Here is a 20,621-nt window from a genome sequence, read left to right on the forward strand (position 1 = left end):
TAAGTATAACATAGTACTATTTATTTGAACACATAAATATTGGTACAAGAGGGCACCAAATATATATGCGTCACACAAAACAAATAGAATTCGAAGAGAAAAAAACACAGCAATAACGAACAGATTAGTGTAAGGTAGTGTATTATTAAAAATAATAATGGTAATAATGGAAGAAACCGAAAGATAAAAGGAAAGATGAGGACCTTAAAAAAAGAAAAAAAATAACGACCAGATTAGTGTAACGTAGCGCAATAATAATGATATCAAATATTAATAATAATAATAATCACAAAATAATCATGGAACGGAAAGGTACAACCAGAAAGAAATATTTCAATTGAGGAAGAAACAACCACTTTTATGAAGAAAGTAAAAGAAAGTTACGGCAGGATCGTCACTGGCTTCTATTCTGAGCCATATCTGATAACGTCTCTAGCCACTGTGTCGCACCATCTCTCGGACCCCAGCCAGGGAGTCGTGAAGGACCAACACAAGCCAGCCCTTTGCAGCTTTCTTTCATACCACGACTCGCTTCGGCGGTACATATACTAAAATTGGAACGATACAGAGAGATTAGCATGGCCCCTGTGCAAGGATGACACGCAAAATCGTGAAGCGTTCCATATTTTTTCCCGACCGAAGCTGCTACCTTGAAGCGGTGGTCGGGCTTGCCTATCGTGATGACCCAACCGAACTATATTGGCTGGAACATATGTTCCTGTAGGTTCTACCATGCCAGGCAGGTCGATTGGTGAACGGTAAGACTAAAAGCAGCAACTCAAGGTCTGAGGGCGAAGTCGTACTGCTGACTGTAGAGAGGTGTGACAGCAGTAAGGTGTTTCCCTCGGACAACCAGCATGACAGCGATGCTGCCTTCCCATAAGGAGGGGTGGGGTTAGAAAAGGTCGACCCTAAAAATGCACACCTCACCTTACCTCACGGATTTCCGTCTCCGGCGGTAGGGCCCTTTGAAGAACGGAGCTAACACGTCAAAAACCTTCCACAGAAAGGCCGTGCGCGACCGGCCTCAAGCAGTTGTTCCTTGGGCTCTGCGGTCACGCTCCCAGGTCGTTAAGACCAACACTAATCCAATTTCCTTTTCAGGTTCCTCAAGAAATACCCTTCCACGGTGTGGGCAGCCGGGAAGTGACACCAGCCCTCATACCCGTAACAGCACACGAGACCAAGTTGGTCACATTCAAATCCTTCCTACACCTCCTAATACCTCTCTTATCTCCATGACCAACCCTCCTCACCTCTCTTTATCACCTCGCACCGCTAGGGCAAACGATTCGAGTACGCGGAACGCTATTCCTGGTCTCCTGAAACCACGCTCTAAACTACACTTAGGAGCTTTTAACGTACGAACACTGTGCCAAATAGGACAGCAGGCTTCCTTAGCTAGGACTTTAGAATCTCGCGCCATCGATGTGTGCTGCGTCTCCGAAACGCGCATACAGGATCCAAGTAGCGTCATTAATTTGACCTCACCATGTCAAAATAAAGAACCAACTCGACTGACGCTTCGTGTATCTGGAAGCCCTGATTCTGCTTCCCGTGGCCTCGCCGGCGTAGGTATAGCATTGAGTCCTAGGGCAGAACTAGCTCTCTTAGAGTGGATCCCAGTAGACAGTCGTTTGTGCGCTGTCCGGCTGAACGGAACAGTAAGAATCCGGAAAGATAGGGACACTCGTCGTTGCCTCTTCGTCGTCTCTGCCTATTCTCCCACTGACTGCAGCTCAGATGATGTAAAAGATGAGTTTTACAGAAAGCTTTCCGACCTCCGAAAAGCTAAGCGCTCGGATGTAGTCATAGTGGCCGGTGACTTTAATGCTCAAGTAGGTAAACTAAGCGATAGGGAAAGACACCTAGGTGGATCTTATGGTGTCGTGGTTCAAAGAACAGATAATGGCGACCGTCTGTTGCAGCTATGCTCAGATAACCGCCTGTTCCTTGCAAATACTAACTTTAAGCATAAAGAAAAACATCTTTTAACATGGCGACCCCTAATTCGTCCCAACGTTGGACCCAAATAGATCACATCGCTATCAGCCACCGATGGAGGGGCTCGATAGAAGACTGTCGCTCATTCTGGGGCACATGCTTAGATTCAGATCATGCTCTAGTGCGAGCGCGTATTTGCTTGCGTCTTACTGGACGCAGGAAAGACGCTGCAAGGAAACCTCTTAGGGGCCTACTTAATGATAGTCAAGCTAACAGTATATTTCAGGAACAACTACGAAAACAGTTAGGCAGCCATGTATGTGATGCCCACCCCGAGGCAGCATGGAATGATATCCGAAAAGCTGTGGAAACAGCAGTGATATCTGCTAGTAAGGTAAACCAGAAGCTTAGGGAGCAACACTGGATCTCAGCAGCATCTATCTCACTGAGAGATGCTCGGAAACTCATTCCACCCGGATCTGAACATAATGAAGAGCGGAGTCAGCTTAAGCGCAAGCTGACAAGAAGTCTACGCAATGATCGCGAACAGTGGTGGGTAGCGAAAGCAAGAGAGATGGAAAAGGCAGCGGCAATAGGTAATAGCAGAAAATTGTTCAGACTCGGTAAGGAAACCGGAATTAGGAACCCGACCGTTAGCGAAACAATCTCCGAGAAAGATGTGCATATTATTCATTCTCAATCCAGGAGACTGGATCGATGGGCAGAACACTTTAGGGACCAGTTCAACTGGCCTTCAGCCACACTTCGGTTTCACACGATCTCTAGTCAACCTGAATGGCAAGTTAATGTAGGTCCTCCGTCCCTTTACGAAGTTGAAAAAGCCATAGGAAATCTGAAGCGAGGGAGAGCAGCAGGCCCTGACAGGTTTACTCCTGAGACTTTTAAGGATGGTGGTCCAGTATTAGCAGCGAGATTGACAGAGGTATTAAGTAGAATCTGGGAACTGGACGTAATCCCATCTGACTGGTCTCAATCACTGATTGTGCCAATCTATAAGAAAGGACAAAAAGTCCTCTTGTGACAATCACAGAGGAATCAGTTTGACTAATATAGTGTCTAAAATATTAGCCTCAATAATACTTCGACGCCTAATCAAAGCTCGTGAAGAGCAGATTAGAGAAAATCAGGTTGGTTTTCGACCTGGACGTGGTTGTATAGATCAGATATTGACACTACGTCAGGTTCTAGAACATAGACACACATTCAGACGCCCCACAATGGTAGTATTTCTCGACCTTAAGGCGACATTCGACTCTGTTGATCGTAAGGTTCTATGGCAGTGTTTGTCACTGAAAGGAGTACCAAAGAAGTACATTAACCTTATAAAAGATCTCTACTCAAACACAACTGGTAGAGTAAGAGCTTATGGCGAACTGTCATCAGAATTGATTACCTCAAGTAGTGTTCGTCAGGGCTGCCCACTCTCTCCATTCTTGTTTAACTTTATCGTAGACATGCTTTTAGGGATAACACTTTCCCCATCTAAATTCCCAAGGGTTGGACTTCTACCGGGAGATTCACTTTTTGACTTAGAATATGAGGATGACATTAGTTCTATTTGATGAAGACGCTGACAAAATGCAGAGTCTTCTGACCACTCTAAGCAACAATGCAAGCATGTTCGGGATGTGATTCTCCCCCTCGAAATGCAAAATGTTGCTTCAGGATTGGGTTACATCGACACCCGAACTAATGATAGGGAGTGAAGTAGTTGATCGTGTCGACCGCTTCACTTATCTTGGAAGTCACATCAGCCCTTGTGGTTTAGTGTGTGACGAAATCTCAGCACGGATACAGAAGGCTCGACTAGCCTTTGCCAACTTGCGCCATTTATGGCGTAGGCGAGATATCCGTCTATCAACCAAAGGACGTGTTTACTGCGCAGCAGTTCGTTCCGTCCTACTTTATGGCAGTGAAACATGGCCGGTAAGAGTAGAGGATATCCGTAGGTTACTAGTATTCGATCATAGGTGTCTTCGAAACATTGCTCGTATATCATGGGACCATCGAGTAAGTAACACAGTTGTTAGGAAACGGGTACCAGGCAAGGATGGCAAATCAATTGATGAAGTAGTGAAACTTCATCAGTTGAGATGGCTGGGACACGTGTTACGTATGCCCAACCACCGACTGCCTCAACGTGCTATGTTCAGTGATATAGGAGTAAGCTGAAAGAAAGCTAGGGGCGGCCAAACCAAAACATGGCACAAGTCCATGAAGTCACTGACAAGTGAACTGAGTCATGTTGGTAGGTGTAGACTACCTGGTTGGGGACCGCGAGATGATAGCAACCGATGGTTAGAGACCCTGAATGACATGGCTCAAAATCGTTTGCAATGGCGCAGGTATATCCACTCTCTGTGTTCTCCCAAATTCTAATCTTCTGAATTCTTCCCGATTACTGCTTATACTCTTATAACCTCTACCACTACGGGATTTGAATCGACAACTGCATATCTGTGCTAATGTGGTGTGGCAACTCGAACTGATGTAAGTAAGTACGAAGTTCTACGTTGTTACTGACTGACTGACTGACCACGACACCATGTCATACACTGACCACCTCTCCGCTTTTTACAACCAGTCCCAGAGTCCGCAAATAATGAACGACGTGGAATTCCCTGAGACGACATTCGTAGAACATGTCCAAGCCACCGAAGTCGGTGTTTCAAGATGGTGACACCAATCGAATAATCGTCACTCGGCCCAAACACACGATGCCGAACCTCTGCATTACTAACATGGTGTTGCCACTGAATGTCAGCAATCCTTCGGAGACAACGATGATCAAACACAGAGAGTCGTCTAACATCCTCAACTCGGAGAGGTCAGGTTTCACAAGCATAGAGCAAAACTGCTCTCACCGACGCGTTGTAGTTCGGACCATTTACAGCCAGACTGACATCACGAAGGCGTCAAAGATGGCCAATATTGGCATAGGCAGCTCTGGCTTTCACTATACATGCATTGATCTCATCACTCACGCCACCACCAGCACTTATGCAGCTACCCAGATACACGAACTTCTCGACTACTTCTATCTGCTCACCAGAATCCTGCCAGTCTTGTAAAAGTACTTTGCACTTCGAATGTGCAAAGCACATACCATAACTACGGACGCTCATTGAATGCGGATTGCATGGCTTGGACATCATCACTCAGTAAGACAATATCATCCACATACTCAAGGTCGAGAAGTCTTTCTCCAGGCAACAGATCCACACTGTCATTACTTACATCCATCAGGGCTGTTTTCGGAATGTCATCGATGGCAAAGTTGAAGAGGAATGTTGAGATTGGGCAACCCTGTCTAACCCCACTGCTCGAGTGGAACAATGGAGAACGGTGGTTGTATGCCCTCACTCTGCCTGGGGTGTTTGTATATAGGGCCTATAGGATGTTAATAAACTTCTCAGGCACACCCTTCTTCAATAGAAAATCCCAGAGAACAGTCCTGTCTAACGAATCGAGGGCAGCCGTGATGTCAAGAAACACTACGATTGTTGGCCTGTGATAAGTATGACGGTGTTCTAACATTTGGCGGAGGGTGAAGATATGACCAATACATCCTCGACCAGAACGAAAACCAACCTGATCCCCGCAAGTCAATCTTTCTCGGGTTTTGAACAACCTACGAAGTATGACGGAAGCCAATAGCTTGGACGCATTCGGAAGTAGACTTATCCCCCGATAGTTGTTACAGGAACGACGTAAACCCTTTTAAAGATAGGGACAACTATCGACTCATTCCATGACATTGGTACACTCTCTAGCTCCCAAACCTTTGTAAACAACGTCGTCAATTCCTTAGTCAGAAAGTCACCACCATCTTTAAAAGAACCGGAGGTAAGTCATCTGGGCCAGGTGATTTGTAGCGCTTCAAGAGATGGAGTTCCTTGCTGAATTCCGCCTCATTTGGTGGATCAGTCGTCACCGGCCATGGAGGGCAGGACAATCTGACCGATGTTGCCGGAGCAACAGGCCAGTTGAACTGTCCTTCGAAGAATTCTGCCCATCGTCCAAGACGTCGATGGATGTTGGTGATTGACATCCCGTCATCCTTGTTTCGCTCATACCAGACTTCGTGTTGCCAGTGGCTTGGATGAGTTGGAAGAGCTTCCGGTAGTTACCAGATGCAACTGCTGTTTCCAGCTCATTAGCACGCTCCGACCACCAGGCTTTTCGGTCCTTACGCAAGCTTTGCCCGATTTCCTTACGTAACAGTCGTCGTTTGTGGTCAAACTCACGGTCACCCGGAGTAGACCGACGGGCTTCGATGAGTTGTACGGAGCCTGAAGAAACCTGGTGCAATCTGTCAGAGCATAGATGGAGATGACGAAAATACATCGTTTCTCACGCCGATTTCTTCTCACTTTGATGGAACTCTCTAATCTAACAACACATAGCCGACTGTTAATGGGGATCCAATCGATTAGTGCTACCTCAGCTCTAGTGCTTAGTGCGACACCAACGCCAGCAAGACCAGACGAAGATGCCACAGGGTCCCCGGATAAACGCACGTAAAACAAGCTTTTCGAAGCGACAGATGGAGAGCAAATTTGTAGTACTTCACTAAAGTCTTGAATACGGGTTTTGTATAGACAACAAACGTCGATATTAAGACTTTCCAAAGACTTAGCCAGCCCTATCTGTTGTCCAACCTGCATAAGTGTGCGGAAGTTGAAGGCAGCCAGTTTGTATGGTGCACGTGGTTTCAGAAAAACTGCTTCAGTACTCATATTCGGTGGTAACATACAATTTTCAACTAGGCAGTGACTCGAGAACGTTTAGATAGAGTCGAATATCCACCAAAGACGAGCTGCTGTATAAGTCGAAAAATAAGGATACATAAAGTGGGAATAAAAAAGAGTGAATAAACGACGTAGTAATAATAATAATAATAATAATAATAATAATAATAATAATAATAATAATAACAATAATAATAATAACGATAATAATAATAGTAACGATAATAATATGAATTTTTTGACTGTAAATCGAAGCGAGAATAGAATTTTCGGTAAATATCGTCATTTTCATTTTATTTGTGTGAGGGTTGTGATACTACCCGGGTGCCCAGACCGAAGCAGGTGGTTTTCTTAGGAGGCCACACCCTTAGCCTTCGACCTAGAAGTCTAACCCACAAGGCAATGGAGGATCGTGAGGAGATGCAGTCCCATGGTAGCCAGTGACCAACGATTGATTCATACGCCATTTGTTCCTGCAGGATACTGGAGCCCATGTGCACCATTGGTTCGGGGTCCGGTTAATGCACCTGAACATTTGTTTTTCGTCCTCTGATTTTTGTAGACAACACCCCTGCCACGAGGCAGTGAGTAGGACTTCCCTGATAGAGGCTGTATACGCGTGGCCGTGTGAGAGCATTTCGAGAGGGAGAACAGGTCCATCCCACTCTCGGCCATACCAGGGCATTTGGAGGCGTATTTGGAATATTTACATCACTTCCAATTATCACAGTTCAACTTATTTATTGTGATCATGAACCGATTGATGTTAGACAACCATCTAGAACCTGAAAGTACTGGAGTGCCGTTTCGTCCTACTATGGAACTCCTCAGCAGTGCGCATTCACGATACAGCTCGCAGGATTCGATTCCTGGGCTTCAGTCTCGCGCGCGAACGCTTAACCTAGTAGATCATTGAGCAGGCCCATAGTATTTGGTTTTCAATCTATCAACTTAAAATCACTAAATATTTCGGTCTGAAAAGTTAGAATTATATATTGCTGAAACTTGTTTCTCCCTTAATAACTAAATGCTTTACTGAAAACTTATTGAAAATAATCAATATTCCTAAAAATGCGTTTTAATATAATGCCAACTTTTGCATGACCTATAAATAGTATTGAACTCCGCTCGAAGTTCATCTAGAGTTACTACCGGTCCCAAGTTCGAATAAAGGAGGAGGGTTGAGCATGGAGTCAACAACCACATCCCGTAGGAAAAAAATAATTGCTACAAAACGCTAACTAGAAAAAATCATTTAAACCACTAAAACCCTGCCATGGGAGTTGTAGGATCTTCATTCAGAAGAATTATGACGAAAGCCGAGATTCTTCGGAAATCACGAGGCCGACGTCCCTCCTAACAATTATGGTAAAAATTAATAGAGGTACATGGAATGTTCGGACAATGTGGGAAACTGGGAAGACCAATCAAATAGCTACGGGAATGAAACCCATTGGACCCAAGCTGTGAAGAAAAGGATAGATTTGGGAGAGATGCTGCTGTACTCTGGTCAAGAAGAACAATTTGCTCCACACACTCATGGAGTTGCTCTGATGTTGTTCAAAGAAGCACGAAATACACTTATTCAGTGGCGATCTCATGGACTCAGGATCGTCAAAGCATCCTTCAAAACAAAGAACGAAGGAATTACAACAATGTTATGCACCCACCAATGATAAGGATGACGACGATAAAGATCAGTTTTACAAGAGGTTGAAATCAATCATAGCGAAGTGCTCAGGAAAGAACCAGATTATTCTGATGGGAGACAGAATGAAAAGTATTTGAAAATGGGATGAAAAAAATTCATTAAGAAATTTTTTATAATGGCCGAGCATTTAATGTTTATCATCTAAGGAATGGATATATATATATATATGGTACAAAACGTTCACTCGTAGACTTACCTGTTTTGCATAATCAACTCCATCAGTATACACTCTCTTTGAGTCTTTGGTTAATTGATGTAAACTGAAAGAACTTCCTGGATGAGATAATCTACGACCTACAGTGATATTTATTAAATCTAAATCTGATCCAAAATCCGGAACTTCATCGCTTCGATGAGACATACCTAAAAATAATCAAATAATAATAAGTTTTTGAAAGATTTAATCCCCATTAAGAAGCAATTTATTTATTATCCACTTCATTAGGTACCAATATGTGGGCTTGACTGTGTACCACACTTTGAGTGTGAAATTTTGTATTATTACTTGGCTGGTTGTTTAAACCTAAGTGGGCAGAGCAGAATCCGATCCTACGACTTAGTGGCTAAAACTTAAACATATTAACCACTGAGACACAATACCATTTTGAAGTAAAAGATACATGTGCTTTTTTATAACGTAACTTAACTGAAATACAAGCTATATCTAGCCAATTCTATTATCAAAAACCTTGATGATTTTATGTATCATAGCGAATTTTTAACGAATTAATCGTATAAAACTATAAAGTGGGATCATGAGTATTAGTAATATATAATGACAAAGCAACAAAGCGTACGAACAACCTTAACAGGTTCAATAAATTAATCAAGGGTAAGAACCTTTACAATATTGAAAAAGACTGGATTAACACTCTATGAAAAAATATATACTCTAACTATTGAAATTCATTTAGTTAAGCAGGACTATTTCACAGAAATTTAACCTACATATCAATTAATTCGTCGTAGTCACAGTTATTGGGGATCAGTATTGTCTGTTTGTCATCATTAACAAACACTCATTTGAGTGAATGAAAAAACATCTTGAAGCATCTTACAACATAAACTGTTACTTGATTGCATATTTTCCTTAATCGTTTAGACGAATTCCAACTTTTTATTATGTAAAAAGCCCATACAATGAGTGAAACGGTTATAATAAAGACATAAACTGACATCTGAAATTAAACCTTTAGAAAAATATATTCACCGAGAAAAATTTAAATAATGAAGAAAGTTAGAAATAATCAATGTCAAGTTTTGAAAAACACGCTGATAAGCAAATAAATATGAAACGATATGAAAGAAGTAAAGTCCAATAATAGAAAGATACATGTAGATTGGTTAAAAGTTTATCATTTTTAATTAACCTTTGATTCGTTCATCATAACTAATCGATATGAGTAAAATCCTGGTGAGAGAAAATAAATAAAAAGCTAAAATCTATAAGATTTCCTGCTTTTATTTAGTTGAAAAAAAGAATATAAACACAATCGATAAGAAGGGAAACATTATGTGTTTAAAAAAAATTAATCCCGTTAACAAAACATGCTTATATTGCTACTATCCAATACAGTCTGAAGAGATCAAATAAAGTTTAACTGTCATGAATTGGTAAGTAGATTCAGCTGGAGATGTCACACAGCTGACTGAAATTTGATATATATATATATGGTTGTGTTACATCTTGATAAAAACGATCAAGTCTATTGCAGTTTCAAGTTGGTCTACCATACTTAGGAATTCAGGAATGATTGAGCTATTCTAATACTCATGGATCTATTTATGACTTTATTATGCCAGGTGGCAAACAACACTTCAACAATTTGCCACTACCATTGGAAGAAGACGAAGTGTGGGAACAGCTTGATACACAGGTAAAACAACCTAAAATGATACAACATAGTGTAAGCTTTAACAAAGGCATCATTTCGAAGTACAGAGAAAATGTGCGAACTGGAAAGTACCGACAGTAAAAAAAGAATACCCATTTTTTTAAATATGGAATTTAAAGGAGATATGGCTGCTGAAATCTTAAAATAAAATGCATTTCAAAATCGTTGAATAAAACATTCTGCGCAGCTAAGCTCCGCATTGTTTTCTCAAACCCGCCTACCATTCGGGGATGTGTTAAGGATGAAATTCCGCCTTCGGCCACATCAATGTGTATCTATAAATTTACTTGCTCACGTGGGGCACGTTACATAGGCCGCACAAAGCGATCGCTGTCCAAACGCACTTCGGAACACTATCAGGCTTGGCTCTTAAAAGAATGTAAAACAATTACTAATTCTATACAGGAGCATTTAATTAACTGTGGACGCATCGCTCCAAAGTAACCTACAGTCAAATGAAGTGAATCGAAGGGCTGTCGAAACAATATTTTATACACTGCTGAGGCATTGGTAATCCACAAACTTTGCGTGCAGAAACGATTCGTCCAATCTTTCATTCTTTCTTGGCCCTAATTCTTTTGATGGGTATTTTTCGGGGTTGTTTTTTTTCTGTACGTTTATTTGATTATTATTGAATTTTTTTAAATTACCGTTTTGCATTTCAAACTCTAATCAGTTATTATTATTACCTTATACAAGTTTTCTTGATTATTATTCAGTGTAAATGTTCTTCTAAACAACTGAAATCAATGATTGTGGAATCTTGACATGATGTAGGTCAAAGTTGGTATCATTTAAACCCTGGTCTTGCTATGATATGAGGTAATTGAAAGTTGTGGTTAGTCATGGATTGCGGACAGACAAATATTCAGCTAACCATTTGTGATTTCATTTCATATTATTGTTTTCTACGTTGGACTCAATGGGTGTAAACTGCTCGCAAGTTTGTGGAATAATTTATTTATTTGAACAAATAAATACTGGTACAAGGGGGCACCAGATATATATGCGCCACACTTGTGGAATGAAATGACGATATTTCGGAAAATAGTATTCTTGTGGAGTAAAGTATTATCTAGCATTATTCTGGTTCCCTATGTTTCATCGTATATTGTATATCTGTTATAACGTGATCTATTCTGTGTATAGCGTATTGTTCGAGTAGCTAGTCTACGGGTATTATATTTATGATCACCGATCAGATTACCACATTATGATACCATACGGCAGAGAGAGAAATTACGAATCCATTCACGCATTACATTGTATAGCTTGTGTGACGATGTTTTGTGAAGACTGGTTGTATTTTTCTAGTGTTTCCTAATTTTAAAGGAACTCCGCCCTTAAATGATATCAATCTGTGAGGAAAAGAACAAATTAAATCAACCATCTTCAATTAATGTACATGTATTTCTCTGTTTATTAGCATATTTTTACAGCTAACTTAAAAATGAATGTCTGCTTTTTAGGACATTCCTTTCTGTAATGGTATATATTGCTTATTTGTACTAAAGGCAGGTTGTTGCTGTACCATGATGTATGTATCTAATCTTCGTGGGAATTTCATCCATTTAACTGAGAATACATACATCTAAAACTATTAAACGCTACTTTCATATATAGAAATTATAAGGTTCAGTAATATTTAGTGGATAATATATATGTAGAGACTAAACTGAAAACGGAATGGCTCATCATGTGAACAATACACACTATTTTCATGTAATAAAAAAAGAGAAAGAAAAGAAGGAAACATTAAGCCCAACTATTTAATTTTCACATCTTTTCCTTTAACATATTTACACATAAATATTCTGATATTCCCAAAGGAAACACATATTAATGATAAATATTTCTTTTAAATATACATTACAACATTCCTTTCTATACATTCAATAAAAATAGTTTATTAGTAGGTATTACATGTATTATCTTATATTTCGAGTTGTTGTGACTTCTTTATGATTACGAAATCGATAATAGTTGGTTGATTTATAAGGACATAAAGTGTTTTACGTTAACAAACAAAACAGTTTCAATTTTTAAGGATGAAGATAAGAAGAAAGAGCATTTTGTCAAAATGAATTACTTATACCAAGAAATTAATGTTCATAAATAACATGTGAATTATATTATCTTATTAAATTCGATGATTAATATAAATAATTTTGAGAGTAAAGCATAAAATACGAATAAATACAATAATATCTGAAAAACTCTTCAAAATATAGCTGTTTGACAAAAACGTTAATAATAACATTTATAGTGAAATTACATATTTTTTAGTTGATAAATGATCAATAAGGAGGAGGGGATTGCGGAAATTAACTGATTATATAGCTGGTATCACGAACTAACCGAAGTTAGACAACCACTGAAAATCATGAAACACTAAGTAGTTATTGTGTCTCAGTATAAGGCTTGATCGGCAGTGCGCGTCCAACGCCACACCACGGATTGAATCGAGAACTTTCAGCTCTCATGGGGAGAGCTTAACTTATAGACTACTGTTTTGTATCTAATGGTTTACATTACTAACCTCAACAAATCCGCGACATCGATCAACTATCGTATAATGTAGTAGGTTAATAACTCTTCAAAACTGATTTAGTTGAAATCCTCTCATCACGTCTCCTCAGCAAACTCAAAATTTATCACTAGTCAACATAGTAGTCTAATTGTTCATTGCTTGATCAGAGACTAGAAAGTCACAGATTCAGTCCTTCAGTAGAGTGCTAGACGTGCATTGCTGAGAAGCCCCACAGTACGAAGAAACAGTTGTATGACACTTCTTTGTATAACATGTTTGTTAACCAAGTTCAGTTGGTGATCTGAACTATGACAATTTATTTTTCATAATAATCCGTGTATTTTTCGCAAGGTTTTCTTCCAGGAAATTCTGTCTGTAGCTTTTCTAGAGTTACTATCGGTCCCAAGTTCGAATAAAGGAGGAGGGTTGAGCATGGAGTCAACAACCACATCCCGTAGGAAAAAAATAATTGCTACAAAACGCTAACTAGAAAAAATCATTTAAACCACTAAAACCCTGCCATGGGAGTTGTAGGATCTTCATTCAGAAGAATTATGACGAAAGCCGAGATTCTTCGGAAATCACGAGGCCGACGTCCCTCCTAACAATTATGGTAAAAATTAATAGAGGTACATGGAATGTTCGGACAATGTGGGAAACTGGGAAGACCAATCAAATTGCTACGGCAATGAGGAAATACAACTAAGCAGTGCTCGGAATCAACACTTGCATTAACAAACGCTATATATATATGAACATTGTCCGAGTTGAACGACTGATGTGTTATGAATGAGATTGTGTATTGCTTGCTTTTCTCTTGTATGTGAAAACGTATGAGGAAATATTTGTAAATACCCAATTCCAATGTGGTGGATGAGGTCACGACTAGGTCTGAAGCATGCCTGATTTTCTCGTGTTTGCAGTTCACGAATCTTTGTTAGGCGTCCAATAATTATTGGGGCTAATATTTTAGATGCTATGTTAGTTAAATTAATACCTCTATTGTTATCACAGGATGATTTTGACCCTTTCTTATATATTGGGACAATCAGTGATTGCGACCAGTCAGATGGCATGACGTCCCACTCCAAGATTTTAGCTAAAATATCAGTCGACATAGTCGCTAAAATAGGACCACCATGCCTATGGACCTCTGGGGTCAATCTATTTGGACCAGATGCTCTTCCTCGTTTCAGATTAGCTATGGCTTTTTGAACTTCAATTACAATCGGGGGGCCTACTTCAATGTTCCATCCAGGCTGTTTGGGAACTGTATGTAGTTGTAGAGTAGTTGAAAGCCAACTGGACTGCTCCTCAAAGTGTTCTGTCCATCGTTCTAAACGTCTGGACTGATCGTCTCATACTTGACTTATTAATTCCAGTTTCTTTTATAAGTCTGAAAAGCTGTCTGGCGTTACCTACAGCCGCTGCCTTTTCCATCTCTTTTGCTTTCGTTGCCCACCACTGCTCAGGGTCGTTCTTTAGACTTTTGCTTAACCTATATCTGATTTGTTTTCGTTCTTCATCGTGTTCAGAGTCTGATGGAATATTTACGATAATCCATCAGTGCAATAGACTTAATAGAAATCCATTAATTTTTCGTAACCCTATAATAGGAATTGAAGAAGGGGGTTGATTATGAATAAAGTGGTCTTGAATGCTGTTAGAGGTATGAGAGCAGTTATCACTTCCCAGTTGCCCACAACACGGTATGTGGAAACGAAACTGGGTTAGAGTTGGTATTAGTTACCTGAGAGCGTGACCACAGTGCCCAAGAGACAACTGCTTGAGCAATTTCCGTGTTAGCCCCGTACATGTTGGGACCTTACCGCCGGAGACGGATATCCGTGGGATAACCCGAAGCGTGCATTTCCGAGGTCGACCTTTCCTAACCCCACTACTCCTTGTGGGAAGGCAGCATCGCTGCTATGCTGGTTGTCTGAAGGAAACACTTTACTGCCGTCACACCTCTGTACAGTCAGCAGTGCGACTTTGCCCTCGTACCTTGAGTTAGCTACTTTTAGCCTTACCGTTCTTAAACCTACCTGTGTGGCGTGGTAGTATAGCTCGACTGGTTCATCTCGACAAGCAAGCTCGACCAACACGACAAAGTCGCAGCAACGGGCAAATGCAGATGAAGTCAAGCGTAGTAGCAGCCTCTACAGTAGTAGGCCTCAACATACACAAGGGAAAAAGCAAGATATTGAAAATCAACACAGAGAACACCAAACCAATCATACTTGATGAAGGAGCTCTGGAACAGGTGCACAGCATCATCTGTAAACAAGGAGGATCCGATGCAGATGTAAAGGTGAGGCTTGGCAAAGGGAGAGCGACATTCCTACAGTTGAAAAAGATCCCGATCTCAAAACAACTGTCAACCAACACCAAAATCAGAATCCTCAACACGAATGTGGAGACAGTTCTACTGTACGGAGCTGAAACTTGGAGAACTACCGCAACCATCGTCAAGAAAGTACAGGTAGTCATAAACAATTGTCTACGCAAGATACTCAATATCCGTTGGCTGGATACCACCAGCAACAGCCTACTGTGGGAGAGGAAAAACCAGCTTCTAGCTGAAGAGGAAGTTAAGGAAAGATGATGAAAGTGGATAGGACATACGTTGTGAAAATCATCAAACTGAATCACGAAACAAGTGCTAACTTGGAATCCTAAAGGGAAACGGAAAAGAGGAAGATTAAAGAACACATTGCGCCGGAAGTTAGAAGCAGATATGAAAAGGATGAATAGCAACTGGAAACTACTGGAAAGGATTGTCCTGGACAGAGTTCGATGGAGAATGCCAGTGGGTGGACTACGCTGCTATAGGAGGACTTCTTATTTGCCATGTCTTCCTTGTGTCATGCAGCAAATCGTAGTCTCCGGTTACAAGTATCAGTTATTCCTCAGTTATAACAAACGTAAAGGAATTTTAGCGACGATATTTCAACGACAAAGTTAATATCTAAATACATTATAATCTGAAATGATAGAGAAAATTTGTAACTTAGGTGAATGCCTTTGGTACAGGTTAACTATAAAAATACCAGAGAATTTCTAGAAGCACGGCATTCAGATCAATTGAAAATCAAGACACATTGACATTGACCAAAATTAGGAACTCATAAGGAGGAGATCAACGTCCGTCACAAAACCAAACATCGACTAACAAAGACAACCAACGTGAGTCTAATGGCAAATAAGGACGACTAATCACGAATCATGTCGCCGAAATGAACCCAAATAACACCTTGTTAAATAGCAAGAAAGGTCAGTTCTAATTGAAGTAAGCACTAATGTTGTCTATCTAAGAGACCTCAGTAATATCAACATTATAATTACAACATAATTTTGATAAAATAATTGGCTTTTCATTTATTTATTTGAACACATAAATATTGGTACAAGAGGGCGTCAAATATATGTGCGCCACACAAAACAAAGAGAATTCGAAGACAGAAAAAAACACGGCAATAACGAACAGATTAGTGTAAGGTAGTGTATTATTAAAAATAATAATACTAATAATGGAGGGAACCGAAAGATACAGTCAGAAAAAATTTTTCAGTAAGGGAAGAAACAACCACTTTTTATGAAGAAAGTAAAAGAAGATTACGGCAGAATCGCCACTGGCTTCTATTCTGAGCCATATCTGATAACGTCTCTAGCCACTGTGTCGCACCATCTCTCGGACCCCAGCCAGGGAGTCGTGAAGGACCAACACAAGCCAGCCCTTTGCAGCTTTCTTTCATACCACGACACCATGTCTTACACTGACCACCTCTCCGCTTTTTACAACCAGTCCCAGAGTCCGCAAATAATGCACAACGTGGAATTCTCTGGGACGACATTCGTAGAACATGTCCAAGCCACCGAAGTCGGTGTTTCAAGATGGTGACACTAATCGGATTATCGTCTCTATGCCCGAACACACGATGCCGAACCTCTGCATTACTAACATGGTGTTGCCATGGGATGTCAGCAATCCTTCGGAGACAACGATGATCGAACACAGAGAGTCGTCTAACATCCTCAACTCGGAGAGGTCAGGTTTCACAAGCATAGAGCAAAACTGCTCTCGCTGACGCCACCACCAGCACTTATGCAGCTACCCAGATACACGAACTTCTCGACCACTTCTATCTGCTCACCATCCAGAGTGAGTACAGGATTAGAATCCTGCCAGTCTTGTAAAAGTACTTTGCACTTCGAATGTGCAAAGCACATACCATAACTACGGACGCTCATTGAATGCGGATTGCATGGCTTGGACATCATCACTCAGTAAGACAATATCATCCACATACTCAAGGTCGAGAAGTCTTTCTCCAGGCAACAGATCCACACTGTCATTACTTACATCCATCAGGGCTGTTTTCGGAATGTCATCGATGGCAAAGTTGAAGAGGAATGTTGAGATTGGGCAACCCTGTCTAACCCCACTGCTCGAGTGGAACAATGGAGAACGGTGGTTGTATGCCCTCACTCTGCCTGGGGTGTTTGTATATAGGGCCTATAGGATGTTAATAAACTTCTCAGGCACACCCTTCTTCAATAGAAAATCCCAGAGAACAGTCCTGTCTAACGAATCGAGGGCAGCCGTGATGTCAAGAAACACTACGATTGTTGGCCTGTGATAAGTATGACGGTGTTCTAACATTTGGCGGAGGGTGAAGATATGACCAATACATCCTCGACCAGAACGAAAACCAACCTGATCCCCGCAAGTCAATCTTTCTCGGGTTTTGAACAACCTACGAAGTATGACGGAAGCCAATAGCTTGGACGCATTCGGAAGTAGACTTATCCCCCGATAGTTGTTACAGGAACGACGTAAACCCTTTTTAAAGATAGGGACAACTATCGACTCATTCCATGACATTGGTACACTCTCTAGCTCCCAAACCTTTGTAAACAACGTCGTCAATTCCTTAGTCAGAAAGTCACCACCATCTTTAAAAAGAACCGGAGGTAAGTCATCTGGGCCAGGTGATTTGTAGCGCTTCAAGAGATGGAGTTCCTTGCTGAATTCCGCCTCATTTGGTGGATCAGTCGTCACCGGCCATGGAGGGCAGGACAATCTGACCGATGTTGCCGGAGCAACAGGCCAGTTGAACTGTCCTTCGAAGAATTCTGCCCATCGTCCAAGACGTCGATGGATGTTGGTGATTGACATCCCGTCATCCTTGTTTCGCTCATACCAGACTTCGTGTTGCCAGTGGCTTGGATGAGTTGGAAGAGCTTCCGGTAGTTACCAGATGCAACTGCTGTTTCCAGCTCATTAGCACGCTCCGACCACCAGGCTTTTCGGTCCTTACGCAAGCTTTGCCCGATTTCCTTACGTAACAGTCGTCGTTTGTGGTCAAACTCACGGTCACCCGGAGTAGACCGACGGGCTTCGATGAGTTGTACGGAGCCTGAAGAAACCTGGTGCAATCTGTCAGAGCATAGATGGAGATGACGAAAATACATCGTTTCTCACGCCGATTTCTTCTCACTTTGATGGAACTCTCTAATCTAACAACACATAGCCGACTGTTAATGGGGATCCAATCGATTAGTGCTACCTCAGCTCTAGTGCTTAGTGCGACACCAACGCCAGCAAGACCAGACGAAGATGCCACAGGGTCCCCGGATAAACGCACGTAAAACAAGCTTTTCGAAGCGACAGATGGAGAGCAAATTTGTAGTACTTCACTAAAGTCTTGAATACGGGTTTTGTATAGACAACAAACGTCGATATTAAGACTTTCCAAAGACTTAGCCAGCCCTATCTGTTGTCCAACCTGCATAAGTGTGCGGAAGTTGAAGGCAGCCAGTTTGTATGGTGCACGTGGTTTCAGAAAAACTGCTTCAGTACTCATATTCGGTGGTAACATACAATTTTCAACTAGGCAGTGACTCGAGAACGTTTAGATAGAGTCGAATATCCACCAAAGACGAGCTGCTGTATAAGTCGAAAAATAAGGATACATAAAGTGGGAATAAAAAAGAGTGAATAAACGACGTAGTGAATAATAATAATAATAATAATAATAATAATAATAATAATAACAATAATAATAATAACGATAATAATAATAGTAACGATAATAATATGAATTTTTTGACTGTAAATCGAAGCGAGAATAGAATTTTCGGTAAATATCGTCATTTTCATTTTATTTGTGTGAGGGTTGTGATACTACCCGGGTGCCCAGACCGAAGCAGGTGGTTTTCTTAGGAGGCCACACCCTTAGCCTTCGACCTAGAAGTCTAACCCACAAGGCAATGGAGGATCGTGAGGAGATGCAGTCCCATGGTAGCCAGTGACCAACGATTGATTCATACGCCATTTGTTCCTGCAGGATACTGGAGCCCATGTGCACCATTGGTTCGGGATCCGGTTAATGCACCTGAACATTTGTTTTTCGTCCTCTGATTTTTGTAGACAACACCCCTGCCACGAGGCAGTGAGTAGGACTTCCCTGATAGAGGCTGTATACGCGTGGCCGTGTGAGAGCATTTCGAGAGGGAGAACAGGTCCATCCCACTCTCGGCCATACCAGGGCATTTGGGGGCTGGCTTTTGTAATGTTATAATGTTAAACAAGTACATAAGTGCAACTATCATTTTATCATTAAATATTTCGCAAACAAGTAAAAATATTTTACAAGAAAACAAACAATAAGTAACGAAATGACTTACATATAAATAATTCAGCCATTCCACAACTTTGTTCTATTGTTAGCCAATCAGTACCTAAAGTTAGAATGAGCACAACAAAAGAATTAAAACATTTTGGTCGATCATAATGAAAATTTGTCTTTATACAATATATATAATTTTAGTTTACTGGTTTAATGCATTAAACTTTCGTTCAACCTAGTAGGTCACATGTTCGAAATCCTCTTTACCTACCTCAGTTTAAGAAATTGGCTAGTATTATGAGGCTTCATACAAATGGTATAGCTCAAAGTCGAATATAAAGTAGATTGGATACATAAATATCTGACTAAATACTAGGAAAAATAATATCAGTTAGTCATAAACAATATAGAACGTGACCATTATATGCATCGGTTCAAGCTGCTACATTATGTCAGGATATTTGGGTGAAAATATCAAGACAAATGTCAGAGTAATGGAAGTAGTAACAGCATCAGTAGAAAACACTAAACATAGACAGCATGATTCGAGAAGACAGAATGAACTAGTAATATGAGATCGTTTTAAAATTTAGGACCTAAGGGAAGACGAAGAGTGAATTTATCTGCGTCCTTGTGACATTATGACGCTTTCCACTCAAAATCAACTACTGAGTGCGGTCACTGAACGAAAAGCAGACAGGTAGTCTGCACCTGTCAACACAGCCTAGTTCAGCGGTCAATCACTTCATGGACTGATTCCACTTATTAGTTTTACCGCACCTAACTTGATAAATGATATATTTCAGTGAAATTTTGCTGATTCATACACTAAGAGGTAACCCACATTTATCGAGATCCCCAAGAATATTTTATTCTGATCTCTGAACATTGTTAAATGAGACAGGGTTTATATATTTGAGACTCACTGGTTGAGAACAAAGTGTGTAATAAACCAGACTTGGCTCGGGATAATCAGTTTATTGTTGAACACAAAATTACAGAATTATTTCGCAAAATGTGAAAACCATACATACAATAGTTCATTTGCAAATCTTCCATCAAATGTCCTATACATCCTTCATGATTCTTCCAATCTTCAATCCCTTAATGTTTCCCTTTCTGTTTACTTCATTTCAA

The 20,621-nt window shown here is 40.7% G+C and overlaps 1 protein-coding gene across 4 annotated transcripts in view; it reads right to left on the reverse strand.

Annotated features, from left to right (window-relative positions):
- The window catches only part of GPD1 (glycerol-3-phosphate dehydrogenase), a 45,980-nt gene that overhangs the window by 8,438 nt on the left and 16,921 nt on the right, over positions 1 to 20,621 (reverse strand). For 3 of the 4 annotated variants that reach the window (XM_051210429.1, XM_051210434.1, XM_051210432.1), the window contains 2 exons: positions 19,543 to 19,596; positions 8,624 to 8,790 (listed from right to left, as the gene is read on the reverse strand). In XM_051210429.1, the coding sequence (XP_051070419.1) occupies positions 8,624 to 8,790; positions 19,543 to 19,596 (221 nt within the window). The remainder of the gene's footprint in view (positions 1 to 8,623; positions 8,791 to 19,542; positions 19,597 to 20,621) is intronic. The other variant, XM_051210433.1, reaches the window with a different exon arrangement.

The sequence above is a fragment of the Schistosoma haematobium genome, chromosome ZW (assembly GCF_000699445.3).
Source record: "Schistosoma haematobium chromosome ZW, whole genome shotgun sequence".
NCBI lineage: Eukaryota > Metazoa > Platyhelminthes > Trematoda > Strigeidida > Schistosomatidae > Schistosoma > Schistosoma haematobium.